Source organism: Schizosaccharomyces cryophilus (assembly GCF_000004155.1).
Source record: "Schizosaccharomyces cryophilus OY26 unplaced genomic scaffold supercont4.1, whole genome shotgun sequence".
In the NCBI taxonomy this organism is placed as follows: domain Eukaryota; kingdom Fungi; phylum Ascomycota; class Schizosaccharomycetes; order Schizosaccharomycetales; family Schizosaccharomycetaceae; genus Schizosaccharomyces; species Schizosaccharomyces cryophilus.
Genome location: NW_013185624.1, coordinates 205,919 through 218,965, shown reverse-complemented (window position 1 = coordinate 218,965; position 13,047 = coordinate 205,919). Strand labels below are relative to the sequence as shown.

Below are 13,047 nucleotides of genomic sequence, written 5' to 3'. Positions count from 1 at the left end.
ATAGAAACAGTATCTTTGTTTTTATTTTTATTTTTTTATATAATTATGACAGTTTGTGTATGATAGAAATTTGCCATTCTTTTAATAGTTTTCAACTCGTATTCGTCAATCGGGACCTACAGAAATTAACATGCTATATAACATCCACCCCTCCCTCAATAATAAAAACCGTTTCTATTTGCTTTTATTTACTTTTATCTAATTCGTTTCCAACTCTTATTCTTGGTAATTGTTGCATAAGAGTCGAAAAAAGTTCAATTGACTACTATTTAAGCGACCACATTCGTCTCGCTCTCTTTTTTTTTTATGACATAAGGAATATAAAATTCACAATTTCTTTATTTAAAAAAAAAAAAAAAAAAAAAAAAAACAAAACAAGAGAACCCGCTATATGCTAAGTCACCTACAGGCGTTCGTGTATGCAATTTTCTTCTTTTATATTTATGTTTTCCTGTTGGCTAGACGGAAACCGGCTGGCAATTAAACCTGCGATACATAAATACCGATCGACAATCGGCATTTATGTGGGCATAATTCAAAAAATTGCAATTACGTCATTAATTTTCTGCTTACCGATTAAGAAAATGGTAAGCGACGGCTTGAAATTACGCGCAAACCCGAACCTTTTTTAAAAAGGGAGCTGAACTTTTAAGCGAGCCAATCAAAAAGCGTCGGAAATACTTAAAATCCTTTTACGTTTTCCATTTTTTCTTTTCAGATTACGCATTTGAAAAAAAAAAAAAAGAGAGGGGGTTCCATGTCATTCCAAGCGCTCCTATGTCATTGTCGCAAAACATATAAGAACCCCAAAACCATGCTTAACTTTGTCTGGAGCAAACATAAGGGACCGACCGTAATTAATTTAGCTTATAATCAGGTCTGAGCTATACAACTTTTTCTTTTATTTGTTTGTTTATTTTGTTTAATTAATTAATTCTTATAAGCGTTTTAGACGAGTTTCCTTTTTATTTTCGTATTGCATTCTCTTTTATTAACTCTATATATCCTTTCATTGCTCTAGCGAATTATTCCCTGGTTCAATATCCCGTTGTTATTTTATTTTTTCTTAATCTTTTATTCAATTGGTTACTGCTAAATCTTCCTTTCGTTAAGCGTTTTCTAGTACGGTTATTAGTATGTCTTCGAATTCTAATTTTTCTTCTCTTAAAAAAGTCGAAACTGAAGCTGTCCCTAATACTAGATCACTTGATAATTCTCGCACGAACAGCTCGGATTCAAGTTCCATATCAATAAATTCAAAAGGAGATATAAAAAGCGAGAAAAAAGATGTTTTCGATTCTTCGTCGCAGCTAGAGAAGGGATCTAACCATTCTACCAAAGAATGGAAAAAATTCTTTGAAGTTTTTGTTTGCGGTGTTGCTTTAATTTCGGATGGCTATTGCTCTAACTCTATTGGTACAGTCATGACGATTTTGAAGAAGCTTTATCCCAAGGAAACAACAAATAACAAGGCGCTACAAAACATTGGTATGGTTGCATATGTTGGTACTGTTGTCGGTCAATTATCATTTGGTTGGTATTCTGATTTTTTTGGTCGTAAAAATGGTATGATTACTGCTACTCTTATCCTTCTTGTATCTACCGCTCTTTGTGCCGGCGCTTATGGTTACCATGGAAGCATCAACGGCATGCTTTCTGCTATGATTGCTTATAGATTTTTCCTTGGTATTGGCCTTGGCGCTGAATATCCTTGTGGATCCGTGGCTGCTTCCGAAAACTCAAATCAAATGAAGTCTGGTAGACGCCATGGTTCTTTTATTTTTGTAACTGGTTCTGCAATTGACATGGGATTTGTTTTAGGTGCTTTCGTTCCGTATGTTCTCGTTTGTATATTCGGCGACCATCATCTTAGAGCAGTTTGGCGTATGTCTATTGGTTTAGGTTGTGTCATTCCCCTTGTACTTCTTATTCTCCGCCTACCAATGAAGGAAAATGGTATTTACTTGAAATCTAGAATTCCTTATTCCAAGATTCCATGGTCTGTCGTCCTACGTCTATACGGCATTCGCTTTCTCGTGATTTCCCTCGTATGGTTCATCTACGATTTATCTGCATACGCATTTAGCTTGTATTCTAGTACGATTGTAAGTGGTATTCTTCCTCAAAACGCATCTACTGCGAAAAGCTTTGGATGGAATACTCTTATTAACTCATTTTACCTTCCTGGTTCTTGGTTAGGTTGTATATTTTCCGATATTATTGGTCCTAAGTGGTGCTTAGTGTCTGGTTTAGTCTTACAAGGTGCTATTGGTTTCTTCATGTCTGGCTTTTACAACCAATTGGTACATCGTATTGCCGGTTTCTGTGTTATTTATGGTATCTTCTTGTCATTGGGTGAATACGGCGCAGGTGGTAACATTGGTTTAATGGCTTCAAAGACTTCACCTACTGCCATCCGTGGTATCTATTATGGTCTTGCCGCTGCAATTGGAAAATGTGGTGCCATTGCTGGTGTATACGCTTTTGGCGGAGATCAAATTCGAATCTATTTTTATGCTGCTAGTGGAATGGCAATGTTTGTTGCTATTTTATCCTTTTTCTTTCTACCTCAAATCAGTCAAACCTGCATTGAAGACGAAGACGAGCGCTTCGCTAAGGCTTGTATTGAGGCTGGATATGGGAATCCTTATGACCATGAAGAAACCGTCCTTGCCAAAGCATAACGATCGTTGCCTTGGCTCGTTCTTGATGTTGAATATAATGACTAATGAACATATAACGAAAAAAAACCTTAATTTAATTTAATATTTAAATGATCGAGATGACTTGTTTATATACATTTGTGCTTTTTCTTAATGAACCGAGAGAAAGTGAAAAGCGTTTTATTGACTTTTTGAGTTCAACCTCAGGGAAGCTTTTCCCTTGTTTAGTGTTTATATTCTTTAAAGTGTAAACATCCGGACTATCAGGTATGTTTGTACGCCAACTCAACTTGGCATTCGCTAAAAAAAAAACAAAAAAGAAAGGAAACATCTTCGACATTGTTTATTGTTCAAAACTTTGCTTCATTCGCTTGACTAATCTATAGACAGAGGGTTCTTGGGGTATTACGGTTCACACTTACAACAACATTGTTTATAGCAACTTTAAAAAGGTTTAGAATATAGAACAGTTTATGTATATTGTATATAGTAAATATATTATTGTATATATGTTTCTACTTTATTCGTTCCTTTCATTGCCTCGACTAACTTTACATAGTTTATAAAATTGAAAAGAATGAACAAACAAACAATTTATTTCTAATAGCACATACAACGTATTCTAAATACAAAATAATCCTGGGAATTAGGAATTGATTTGATCCACAATTTGTTCCGTATTTTGATTATCCAAAAGGCTGCGAACACGAAGGAATGCAAAATAGTGCTTAGCAGTTATTTTGCGCATTCTTTTTCCTAACAAAATCATGAAAAAGGAAGTAAAGATAAAGAAGAAGCATAGAATACCAATAGAGATGTATGTTTTTTCAGTCCCAATGCTATTAATCCAACTTTGGCAAGCAAATGTAAAGATGTAGCTAAAGGTATTATTAATTACAGACACAGCCACCATGCCTTCCAAAACCATTCCAGGGTATGCATCCATCAAATAAGCCATCGCGGTATCTCCAGCGCAACCCCATCCGAAACCAATAAAACCTAGACCAACATAGCTTGGTCCCCAAGGCCAGTGACGGGCTGTCCCGATGCCAAATAGAAACAGACCTAAAGGGTTGATGATACAAGGAAGAATCATCATCCAAAGTCGCATCTCGGCCTCCTTTACACCTTTATTACGCTTAGCAAACCAAATTGTAATATAATCACCCAAATAACCAGCGTAGATGCATCCAATAGTGGCCCCAATAATAAGGGGGACATTCATAATTGCTACTGCATTATCACCATAATTATAAGGTGCTTCCATCCAATCTTCTTCCATTGTAGTTAAATAAAAAGTAAGCCAAGCATTTTGAGCACCCCATTGCATACCTGAGTAAATGACTGCAGGAAAAAGGAAGACGCGCAGTGTTTGGACGAGTCGTACAAAATATTGTCGGAAACCCCATCCAGAAAGTGATGTCGCAGGAGTGATCAATGCAATCCTTTGCCAATAAGTCAGACGTTTATAAGAATCGGCAGAAGAACCCATAAATTCTTTAACAGATACCTCATCTTTGCTCGCGTCTAAAGAGTGTTGCTGATCGTCCTTTTTATCGTCATATAGCTTTTGAGCAGATTCCTGAGTTGCCACAAGTCGTTGTCTTCCAACGTCAAAAGCCTTGGTACGGTCAAAAGCTGTTTCTTCAAAAGTGAAAAGAAAGAGAACAAAGGTAATGGCACAAGCAATCAAACCCCACCAACCAATCCAACGCCATCCCTGAGACGAAGCAACGTATCCGGCTGCTAAAGGACCGAGATATGTACCAATGGAGGTGGAGAGAATATAAATACCAATTTTTATTCCACGTTCGTGCTCAAAAACAATTTCAGAAAGAGAAAACTGTGTCAAAGCTTCCGAAGCAACTTCACTAATGCCCACGAATGCTTGGTTGCCGATTGAGTTTGCAGTAGTATTGGTTTTGGCAAACCATAAGGAGCCCAGCATACCAAAGATAAGACAAACCATATAAACGCATCGTCTTCCATACAACAAACTAGCAGGCATGAAGAGATACGTGAAATAGCCAACGCAGATAAACAAAACGCCAGCGGCGTTGTCCATAGCGTCGTAAGATATGCCAAGCTCTTCATTCATTTGATCCTGGGCGGAACCAGCATCGTTTGCAATGGCGCTGGTAACTAAAGTAAACAAACATATCATAGCGATATGCCAATTTTTTCTATAAGGCTTCCAATTCAATGGGTCGCTTGGATCATCAGAAGGCTGCGGTTGAAGAACAATGTCTCCATCTCGTTTTAATTCACTAGTCTCTGAGGAAGCATAATGGTGATCTTTGACGATGACGGTCGTTCCCGGTAAACCGTCTACAAACGTGTCTGCGTCCATGATACTGAAGAGAACTGATAATAACCTACAGCAAACCTAATGTGTACTCTGCTGAAGGAAACTTTTCAGTAAAGCGGAACAAGAAATGAGAAGCTAAAAAAAGACAATTAGGCATGCAAAGGCAATTACAAAAGAAATTTAAATCCGAATGCCAAGAAACAATTAAAAGAAAGAAAAAAAAAAGCCAAGAAATTAGAAACCGAAACTGAGAAATCGCACTCAACCCCTTTTTCTTTTATTATACAACAGAAACCAATATATATCCACAAAGTTTCCTAAAGACAGTTTGTTATCTGGTGAATTATGAAAACTCTAAAGAAATAACAATAAAACCCGGTTAAGCTGAATATTCGGGAGCTTCGCAATTCATGAACCAACAATTTCAAACTGTTTCAGGCAGACTGTTTTTTCTTTTGATTCAACACCAAAATTGAAAAGGTCTATATAGTTCGTTGGGAATTTTGGGTCTATCACTCACAACGACGTTGGATCGAAAAATTCGATAAAAAAAAGAAAAGCTCGCTGAACCAGAGTGAAATGAAAAAAAATAAAAAAACAAAGGAACAAAGGAAAGGTAAAACCAACTAGAACAAGTTCCGAAAACCGAATTCGTAGAAGTACAGGAAATGTCAAAAAAAGGGTTTTTCTTCGCAAGCAATTTTACAATGACAAAAGCACCAGGAACCTATATATTTGAAGACGAGCGTGTCTTTGTTTTCTTCCACGTTTAACCCCAGGTAAATGGTCTGTCAACTCATGAAAAGCTACGATAGTGATTGGGAAAGAGCAACTTCAGGAGAAGCAGTGTCCAGGAAGAACTGCCGGTAGAAAAAGTGACGTACGAAGCGTAAACAAACAGAAGGACAAAAGACAGTAGTAATAAAGACACCTTTTTTAAAATTGTAGCGTATAAGAAAGAAAAGATCTTTAAAGGCGTTGTGGTCAAGACGCTGATCTTTTGAACGTACTTCTGGTTCCAAAAATAGACTTGGAACAGTTGCTGGTGGAAGAGTGGGTTTTACGTAAAGACTTGTCTTAAAAAAAAAATAGATCCGTTCAAATAGAGGATGTTAAGAAAAAGTAAAGATGAACCGCTCAAAATCAATTCTACAAACCATTGCATGGATATTTTATTAGAAGCTTAATATGATACTTCCGTAAAATTTTTTTGGCTCTTTCTTTCCATCAAGAGCTTGTATTTCCTTTATATCACGAAATGAATAATTTGTAGTTGAAAAATTGAAACAAAAACTCATTTGTACCGCGCACCAAGCAGCAACTTTTAATTTTTTTAACCGACCTGAACTATGTGTCACTGACGTCCAAACGACTGCAGTGTCTCCTTTCGCTTTCTCTCTTTTTGCTTTTGGAAGTAAAGCATCGACTTTTTTCTGTAATGGCAGAGACGGATGTTCATTGGAAACCCATGCTGGTAGGCTTCTTTTCCTCCTACTATATTGACATTTCTTGAATGGTTTATTAACGAAGCAACTTGGCTGTAGGTTGGTGGAGCGGCTGGTCTTGTTGCAGGTATGTTTTGGATTTCTTCCTATTTCAATTGTTAAGATTGTTTCAATAGAGTTTGTTTTTGGTTGAGGTTCAGTGAACTAATGTACTATGATTAGAAACCTTGGTATGTCAGAGGCAAGCATTCATACTGTTATGTTTAATTGGGGTTTGTATAAGGAGTGACTAATGGAATATGTAACTTTAGGTATTCCCTATTTCAACCATCATTACTCGAGTGCAGTCGTCGGTTCCGTTTTATCAGACAGGTGGATTCAAACATTTGTATCGCGGACTTAGCAGTGTTCTAGTGAGCACGCTTCCGTCAAGTATGTTGAGAGCAAAAGCCTTTGAAGATGATATTAACTTGGTTTTCTAGCCTCGTCGTTTTTCTTTGTCTATGAATATGCAAAGCAAAAACAGCAACCAGGTACTCGAAACCACCTTGTATCTGCTTCTGTAGCTGAATTTTTTTCTTGTGGTATTCTAGCTCCTGCTGAAGCCATTCGACAACGAGCGCAAACATCGCGGTTGTCTTTACCCAACATTATATTTACCTTTTTTCATTCTCGCAAAGATGTATGGCAGTCCTTTAAAGGAATGGCTATACGGAATGTTCCCGCTACAGCATTTCAGTTTGTTCTTTATGAGAACTTCAAGTCAAAATTTACAGCTTCCGATAAGTTGTTTGGTGCTCCCAAGGGTGCTGCTTTGAGCGGAGCCATAACGGCAGCCCTTCTGACACCTTTAGATGTCATAAAAACACAAATTAATCTACAGCCTGACGATTACAAGACAACTATTAGGCGAATCTATCAACTTCATGGTGCTTTCGGGTTTTTCAAAGGTCTTACATTACGTGTCTTTGCTGCTTCTTTGGGACTATCTATATACCTGGGAACTTATGAATATTTCAAAAGCCATTTCCGTATTAAACGACTTCGGGATGCCCGTTTTGAATAAAACTACCTTTCTTTCGTTCTAGAATGTTTGAACTGGCATACATAATAGGATTGGTTGGTCCATCCAAAGAAAGAAAAGGTCTCTCTCTATTACGTTTCCGCAGTCATTTCATGCTCCAACTGAGAACACTAACGTTTTCACATTTTTGGATTCTTTTTGCTATACTCTGTACTTTATGAAATATAAATGAAAACTTTGGCTCTTTTCTTCCTCTTTAATTTGTTTACTATAGCGTTATAACGTTTTCCTTAGAACAATCATATAAGCATTTACCATACTCTTCAGTAGTCTCTTATGACAAACAATGAAGTCTGTGAAGCTACGTAAGTGATTTCTAGTAGAATAGCTAAAGGTATAATTCTAGGGTTCCATATGGCATTCTTCATAAATATCTAATCTTGTTTCTTGATCGAGTAGATGGTATCCTAAAAATACTAGTAGTATTATTTCAGGTTCATGTTTCTGATGGAGTTTTTGTCTTCGATTTAAGAATGTCCACAGTTATATGTTAAATAATGTAACGAATCATACCATAACAACTTCTTGCCAATGCCTTATCGTTGTTTATCGCAATGGTCTAAGCCGCCTTATGATCGATCATGCTTCACCTTAGTAGATGCGTTACCCTTCCCCGATCTCATTTGGATTTTTGTCTGCTAATGAAACCACGTATCCTTTGCATATCCTCGTCATGAGTAGTAAACAGACTAGTTCAGACGATTCTCGTGATAGCGAGGGAAATAAAAAGATTCGTGGAAACACGAAGTATGTTGTTTTGTCCTTTGGAATTGGATACTAACTTTGTTTATTTTAGGACTACTTGGTTGGTATGCTAATAAACGGAAAGAATAATACTTTTTCCGGCTCTTCTTTGATGGTTTTAGTTGTTAACAATTTTCAAAGTCTTTCCTAAAGAGTATCGCTACATTGTAAGTAATAAAAGACGACTTCAACGGAATAGATCGTGCAGCAAATACAAGGATGAGTTTCCGACGAAACCACCTTAATATGCTTACTCAGATAGACTTCATGTTGATGATATGGGTTTATATTTCAGCATGCTAATCTTGCTTCTAGTTCAGGAGATCTATCCTCCTTAACTGCTCCTTCTTTTATTCTCTCGAGCACCTCGTTGATTGAGTATTCAGCTTATTGGGTAGGTTCTTCCAACTAAGAAAGGAGCAAATTTTGTTCTAACATTTTCGCAGGCAGAGCATCCCGAATTGTTTATTTCGCTACCCTCGGGTCAAACTCCTCTAGAACGTCAGCTTTTGGTAACCAAGTGGTTTGCTAGTACACTGAAAAACCAATATGCCACTCGTAATGAACGTGTATGTAATATAAAAGTTCCAGTTCTTCTTTGTCTGGTCTCCCTTTCCTAGTAGCTAGCTAGCTGAACGAAAGAGGAATTTGGACGGAATTATGGCTTTGCGGCTAACATGAAAACAGTATGGATCTGAAAAGAAGCCTTTGAATCCTATTTTGGGAGAACAGTTCTTTGGAAGGTGGTCGACGAACTTGGACCAAGATACTGTACTGACTGCTGAACAAGTCTCTCACCATCCTCCTATCACGGCTTACCACATTTACAACGCAGCAGCGGGAGTACGCTTAGAAGGCTATAATGGTCACAAAAGTGGATTCTCGGGCCATAACATTCATGTTAAACAGATCGGTCATGCTCGTTTGACTTTGGAGCCTCACAACGAAGTGTACTATATCACTTTTCCTCTGGTTACATTGGAGGGATTATGGTACGGATGTAAGTTTTTTGCATACATTTCTGTTTATGAAAAGAAAAGCTAACACATGCAGCTCCATATATTGAATTAAGCAAAAAGTCATACATTATATCGACGAGCGGATATATGACAACCATTGAATATAGCGGTAAGGGCTACTTTACTGGAAAGAAAAACACATTCAAAGGCTCTGTCCATCAAGCCGACTCGAAAGCCGAACCTTTGTATCGTATAGAAGGATCCTGGACAGGAATGCTAAAAATCGCGAATGGCGAAAATATTAAACGCGGCGTCTGGGAAAACTGGCTTGATTGTGCAAATTATTCACCTATCAACATATCTGTTCCTCCCCTTGAAGATCAGGGTAGTTTTGAGTCAAGACGTGTTTGGAAAAACTTTGCCGTTGCCTTGGACTCGGGAGACTATTCTTCCGCTAGTCAAGAAAAGTCGAAAATAGAAGAAGCTCAGCGTCAGCGTAGACGTGAAGAGCAAGTGAATAATGAGACTTGGCAACGTAAGTTTTTTGAATGGCAAGACTTGGATGATGGCTTTTTAAAGGCTACTCAGCCTTTGAGGTATCCGATAGAAGAAGGTTTTTGGAAGTTTAAGCGATAGGTTTTACGCTTTCATTGGCTTTCTCTATAGAAACGAGCAACGTTGTTGGTTTTCTTTTTTCTTTTGCTCGTTGTTGATATTGCGAACCTGATGCATAGCCATATATCCCCTGGTTTCGGTTTCAATGTACGTTTATCATTGTCTTTTTTATATAAGTAGTCAATTTTAATGCTATTCGCTACGAATTTCCCTCCACTTGTTTACTACCGTGCTCATTTCTGATTGCTTTAAAGAATGGACATTTTATGTTTACTTTGAAATTCCAAAAACGTTGTATTTAAGGTATTTTTATGGAACTCTCTTCTCTGTAACTGATCGACTGATCATAAAATACCACCTTTCGAATAGTCAGTCTTTCTGTAGCTGGAAGGATTTTATAGAACATTACGATTCTATGTAGTGTTACAAATGTTCAGCAGTCATTGTTGAGTTTCATAAAAACAATATCAATCACTCTCTTTCTCTAAAATATTTGATTTAGCTGTCTTTGATCACAATGGTAGACGTTCTTTTGTTATTCAGTATACGATGACCTTGTTCCAAGGAGTGAGCGAAATGGAAGTGAATACAAAAACGCAATCTTTTTTTCCTTTATTGTACCACTGTGTAGCAAAAACGACATTTTCGAATTCTAAGAAAACTTGGTCTCCATACATATCCTTTATGACTGAAGTGATTTTTGAGTCTGCACTCTCCTCTCCACTGACCAACATTGCTAACGGTCCCTATTTTATGAGTTTTGCATTCCTTTGTTCTGTTATATAATATTTACTATTATTTTTTTACAATTGTAATCTTTTGAAAATGACCAAAACTGTGTATTTTCGAAAATTGGGACGACCAAGTGCTCACCGACAATCTTTACTAAAAAGTTTAGTGTATGTTGGGATTTGACTTTTATTCTGTTGGAGAAATCCTTTTCGAATTGATTATTAACTAGTTTTATAGAACTTCTCTGGTAAAACACGAAAACATCCAGACAACATGGGCTAAAGCAAAAGAAGCACAAAAGCATGCTGAACATTTAATTACGATGGCCAAAAAAACGAATCCTAAAAACAATCGACAAGAATTGGCTCAGGGTATGGTTTTTGAACAGAAGAACACATTGAAGAAAGTCTTTGAGGTGCTGGTACCTAGATACAATCAACGAAGATGCGGATATACGCGTGTTTTGAGAATGCCTCCTAGATATGGAGATAATGCACCTCAAGCTATTCTTGAATGGGTGGATGGTTCCAAGGACACAAGATTTCACATGACGGCAAAAGCAGTAGGAGTTGCTTTAGCGCATAAGCGTCCTTTACACCCCGTGACGAAATTGAATATGCATAAGGTTTTGCTTTTTAGAAAAAATGGTAAACAGGAGTTTGACCAGCTGGTTGAGAAGACAAAAGAAGAAGAATTGACCCGACTTCAGGAAGAGTACAAAGATGAAAAGGAAATTGAAAGACCCTGGAAGCGTGGGGATCATATACCACTTCCCAAATATGTATAAAACATTTTTGCCTTTCAATCGTTTAAGAATATTATAATTAATTTTGTCCAATACGGGAACGCTTGGTTTTCATTGTTTAAAGGAACGAAATTGAGGTACTATCGATATAAAAACCACCTTTCCATCGCAATTCTTTTTCTTGGAATAATGCAGATCAAGGTTGTGCTTTTTAATTCACTATGGATATGATGATTATTCGTCAACCAAGAAAATTATACGAGAGTGCAAATAAAAATGGCTTTTGAAATGCATGCGAGAATAATACTGTCTTTTTCTGAAAAAAATTTGATATTTGAAAGGAAAAATAAGAATTAACAAGCATATTGAAGTATTCTGCAAATAAAACCACACTTCTTCCAAACAGAAATATTCAATCTTTTTATTCTTGTTTGCTATTACCATTGAGTTTCTATATTTAAAGAAATAGAGTGAGTTTGCAGTAAAGAAGTTTAAGTAGTTCGCTAACGTTGAATAATTTATTTAAGCCGATTTTCTGTGCTACGAATATTAAACTATCAGATTATAAAGGATTTCGGTAAAATGTAAAGTTGAAACGACGATAGCGATGACGCCAGCAGGTTTGTGGTTGCTCACAAGTTTCGTGATTTATTGGACATCTTAAATTTAGGTTCTAAGTATTTACGTCATTCCGCGTGATAGTACTGATTATAGTTTTGAAAGTCAGAGACCGTTTATAAAAGAGGACGTTTCCCCTTCGACCTTCGTAAGGAAGTTTTGGCTTTATGCAGCTGTTCATATGGCTTTTTTATTTTTTTAACGAACTACTCTGTCCTGTATGCTAAGGATGAAGTATATTCGAAGAAAAAAGGAAAGACAAAGGCAGTTTTGTCTAAAACCAAAACTTCCTTTCCTTATTAAGGACAATTTCGGTTTTGAATTGTCTGTTCCGTTAAGAGAGAGATATGAAGATGAAAACTTTAAAAAAACAAAAATTTTTGATTTTTTTAAACTAGTTTTTGGTACTTTGATTTATGATAGGGAGCTTTGGTCATTTTTCAAGCATGGTTGTCGCTTGTGAAGTGTATATCAGTCTATGGATGAAGTATTTTTACAAGTATATAAATGTTTATTTTTTGGGAACTTTTTTGGTTGTTCTTATTGAAACTTTTTCACGCTCACAATGAATTGTGTGAACGTGTAAACCATTCTGTTAAAAATGCCGTGTGTTGAAACTCGTTTGAATCCTTTTTTATCCTTTTAACACATTAACCCTCTAAACAATACATTATCATTCAAATGATAGTTAAAATAATGTTAAATGAATGAAATTTGAAATGCTGAAAGAAGAAATCAACCCAATTGCTTCTTTATGAATGAACCATTTGCAATTGCTTTCAAAAAAAAATGAATACTTGGTGATGATGAATTGGCAGATGCATGAATCTATAAAACGATGAAACTATGAAATTGTTGGGATTGCGAGTAAAATATGAAGAAGATGGAAAAGGCTCAAATGAAAAAACTCTCTGGTGAGCTGTTACAAAGAAATCTTAAACGATAAATCTGAAGAATTAATTAAACTGAAAGGAGTCGGTAAACAACTTCTCTGAAACAGTAAATTAAATCATAAAGTTAACCTGAACTTTGAACCTATAAACTTTTTAAATTAAATCTCAACAAAAAAAAAATTTCAAATTGAGAAAAGAAACCGTTTTTTAATGGGCAAATAAAACAATGGAGGAGGAGGCT

The 13,047-nt window shown here is 36.5% G+C and overlaps 6 protein-coding genes across 6 annotated transcripts; 5 read left to right on the top strand and 1 right to left on the bottom strand.

The window, feature by feature from the left end:
* The first annotated feature begins 798 nt into the window (after nt 1-798).
* On the top strand, nt 799-3,206 carry SPOG_03676 (glycerophosphodiester transporter). Its single transcript, XM_013165940.1, has one exon. It carries the CDS (start codon nt 1,137-1,139, stop codon nt 2,682-2,684), a length of 1,548 nt encoding a protein of 515 aa, XP_013021394.1. The 5' UTR covers nt 799-1,136; the 3' UTR covers nt 2,685-3,206.
* SPOG_03675 (membrane transporter) lies at nt 3,154-5,792 on the bottom strand. Its single transcript, XM_013165939.1, has one exon. The coding sequence runs from the start codon at nt 5,011-5,013 to the stop codon at nt 3,310-3,312; it is 1,704 nt and encodes a 567-aa protein (XP_013021393.1). The 5' UTR covers nt 5,014-5,792; the 3' UTR covers nt 3,154-3,309.
* Nucleotides 5,793-6,215: 423 nt separating this feature from the next.
* On the top strand, nt 6,216-7,759 carry SPOG_03674 (tricarboxylate transporter). The gene is made up of 5 exons (XM_013165938.1): nt 6,216-6,445; nt 6,516-6,543; nt 6,639-6,646; nt 6,728-6,848; nt 6,899-7,759. Exons 1-5 carry the CDS (start codon nt 6,410-6,412, stop codon nt 7,480-7,482), a joined length of 777 nt encoding a protein of 258 aa, XP_013021392.1. The 5' UTR covers nt 6,216-6,409; the 3' UTR covers nt 7,483-7,759.
* Nucleotides 7,760-8,050: 291 nt separating this feature from the next.
* SPOG_03673 (oxysterol binding protein) lies at nt 8,051-10,299 on the top strand. Its single transcript, XM_013165937.1, has 7 exons — nt 8,051-8,247; nt 8,297-8,309; nt 8,386-8,411; nt 8,560-8,638; nt 8,691-8,813; nt 8,932-9,244; nt 9,298-10,299. The coding sequence occupies exons 1-7, from the start codon at nt 8,099-8,101 to the stop codon at nt 9,837-9,839; spliced, it is 1,245 nt and encodes a 414-aa protein (XP_013021391.1). The 5' UTR covers nt 8,051-8,098; the 3' UTR covers nt 9,840-10,299.
* Nucleotides 10,300-10,439: 140 nt separating this feature from the next.
* SPOG_03672 (ribosomal protein subunit L8) lies at nt 10,440-11,804 on the top strand. Its single transcript, XM_013165936.1, has 2 exons — nt 10,440-10,717; nt 10,788-11,804. Exons 1-2 carry the CDS (start codon nt 10,644-10,646, stop codon nt 11,335-11,337), a joined length of 624 nt encoding a protein of 207 aa, XP_013021390.1. The 5' UTR covers nt 10,440-10,643; the 3' UTR covers nt 11,338-11,804.
* Nucleotides 11,805-11,946: 142 nt separating this feature from the next.
* Nucleotides 11,947-12,402, top strand: SPOG_05493 (uncharacterized protein). The gene has a single exon (XM_013166641.1). The coding sequence runs from the start codon at nt 12,134-12,136 to the stop codon at nt 12,374-12,376; it is 243 nt and encodes an 80-aa protein (XP_013022095.1). The 5' UTR covers nt 11,947-12,133; the 3' UTR covers nt 12,377-12,402.
* Nucleotides 12,403-13,047: the final 645 nt, after the last annotated feature.

Bases quoted from the DNA above. Each gene is read 5' to 3' on its own strand.
- SPOG_03676 (XM_013165940.1), top strand. From the start codon at position 1,137: ATGTCTTCGAATTCTAATTTTTCTTCTCTTAAAAAAGTCGAAACTGAA.
- SPOG_03675 (XM_013165939.1), bottom strand. From the start codon at position 5,013: ATGGACGCAGACACGTTTGTAGACGGTTTACCGGGAACGACCGTCATC.
- SPOG_03674 (XM_013165938.1), top strand. From the start codon at position 6,410: ATGGCAGAGACGGATGTTCATTGGAAACCCATGCTG. The intron at 6,446-6,515 runs GTAGGCTTCTTT...ACTTGGCTGTAG, and splicing joins TTCATTGGAAACCCATGCTG to GTTGGTGGAGCGGCTGGTCT. The intron at 6,849-6,898 runs GTATGTTGAGAG...TTGGTTTTCTAG, and splicing joins AGTGAGCACGCTTCCGTCAA to CCTCGTCGTTTTTCTTTGTC.
- SPOG_03673 (XM_013165937.1), top strand. From the start codon at position 8,099: ATGCGTTACCCTTCCCCGATCTCATTTGGATTTTTGTCTGCTAATGAA. The intron at 8,639-8,690 runs GTAGGTTCTTCC...ACATTTTCGCAG, and splicing joins TTGAGTATTCAGCTTATTGG to GCAGAGCATCCCGAATTGTT. The intron at 8,814-8,931 runs GTATGTAATATA...ACATGAAAACAG, and splicing joins ATGCCACTCGTAATGAACGT to TATGGATCTGAAAAGAAGCC.
- SPOG_03672 (XM_013165936.1), top strand. From the start codon at position 10,644: ATGACCAAAACTGTGTATTTTCGAAAATTGGGACGACCAAGTGCTCAC. The intron at 10,718-10,787 runs GTATGTTGGGAT...CTAGTTTTATAG, and splicing joins TCTTTACTAAAAAGTTTAGT to AACTTCTCTGGTAAAACACG.
- SPOG_05493 (XM_013166641.1), top strand. From the start codon at position 12,134: ATGCTAAGGATGAAGTATATTCGAAGAAAAAAGGAAAGACAAAGGCAG.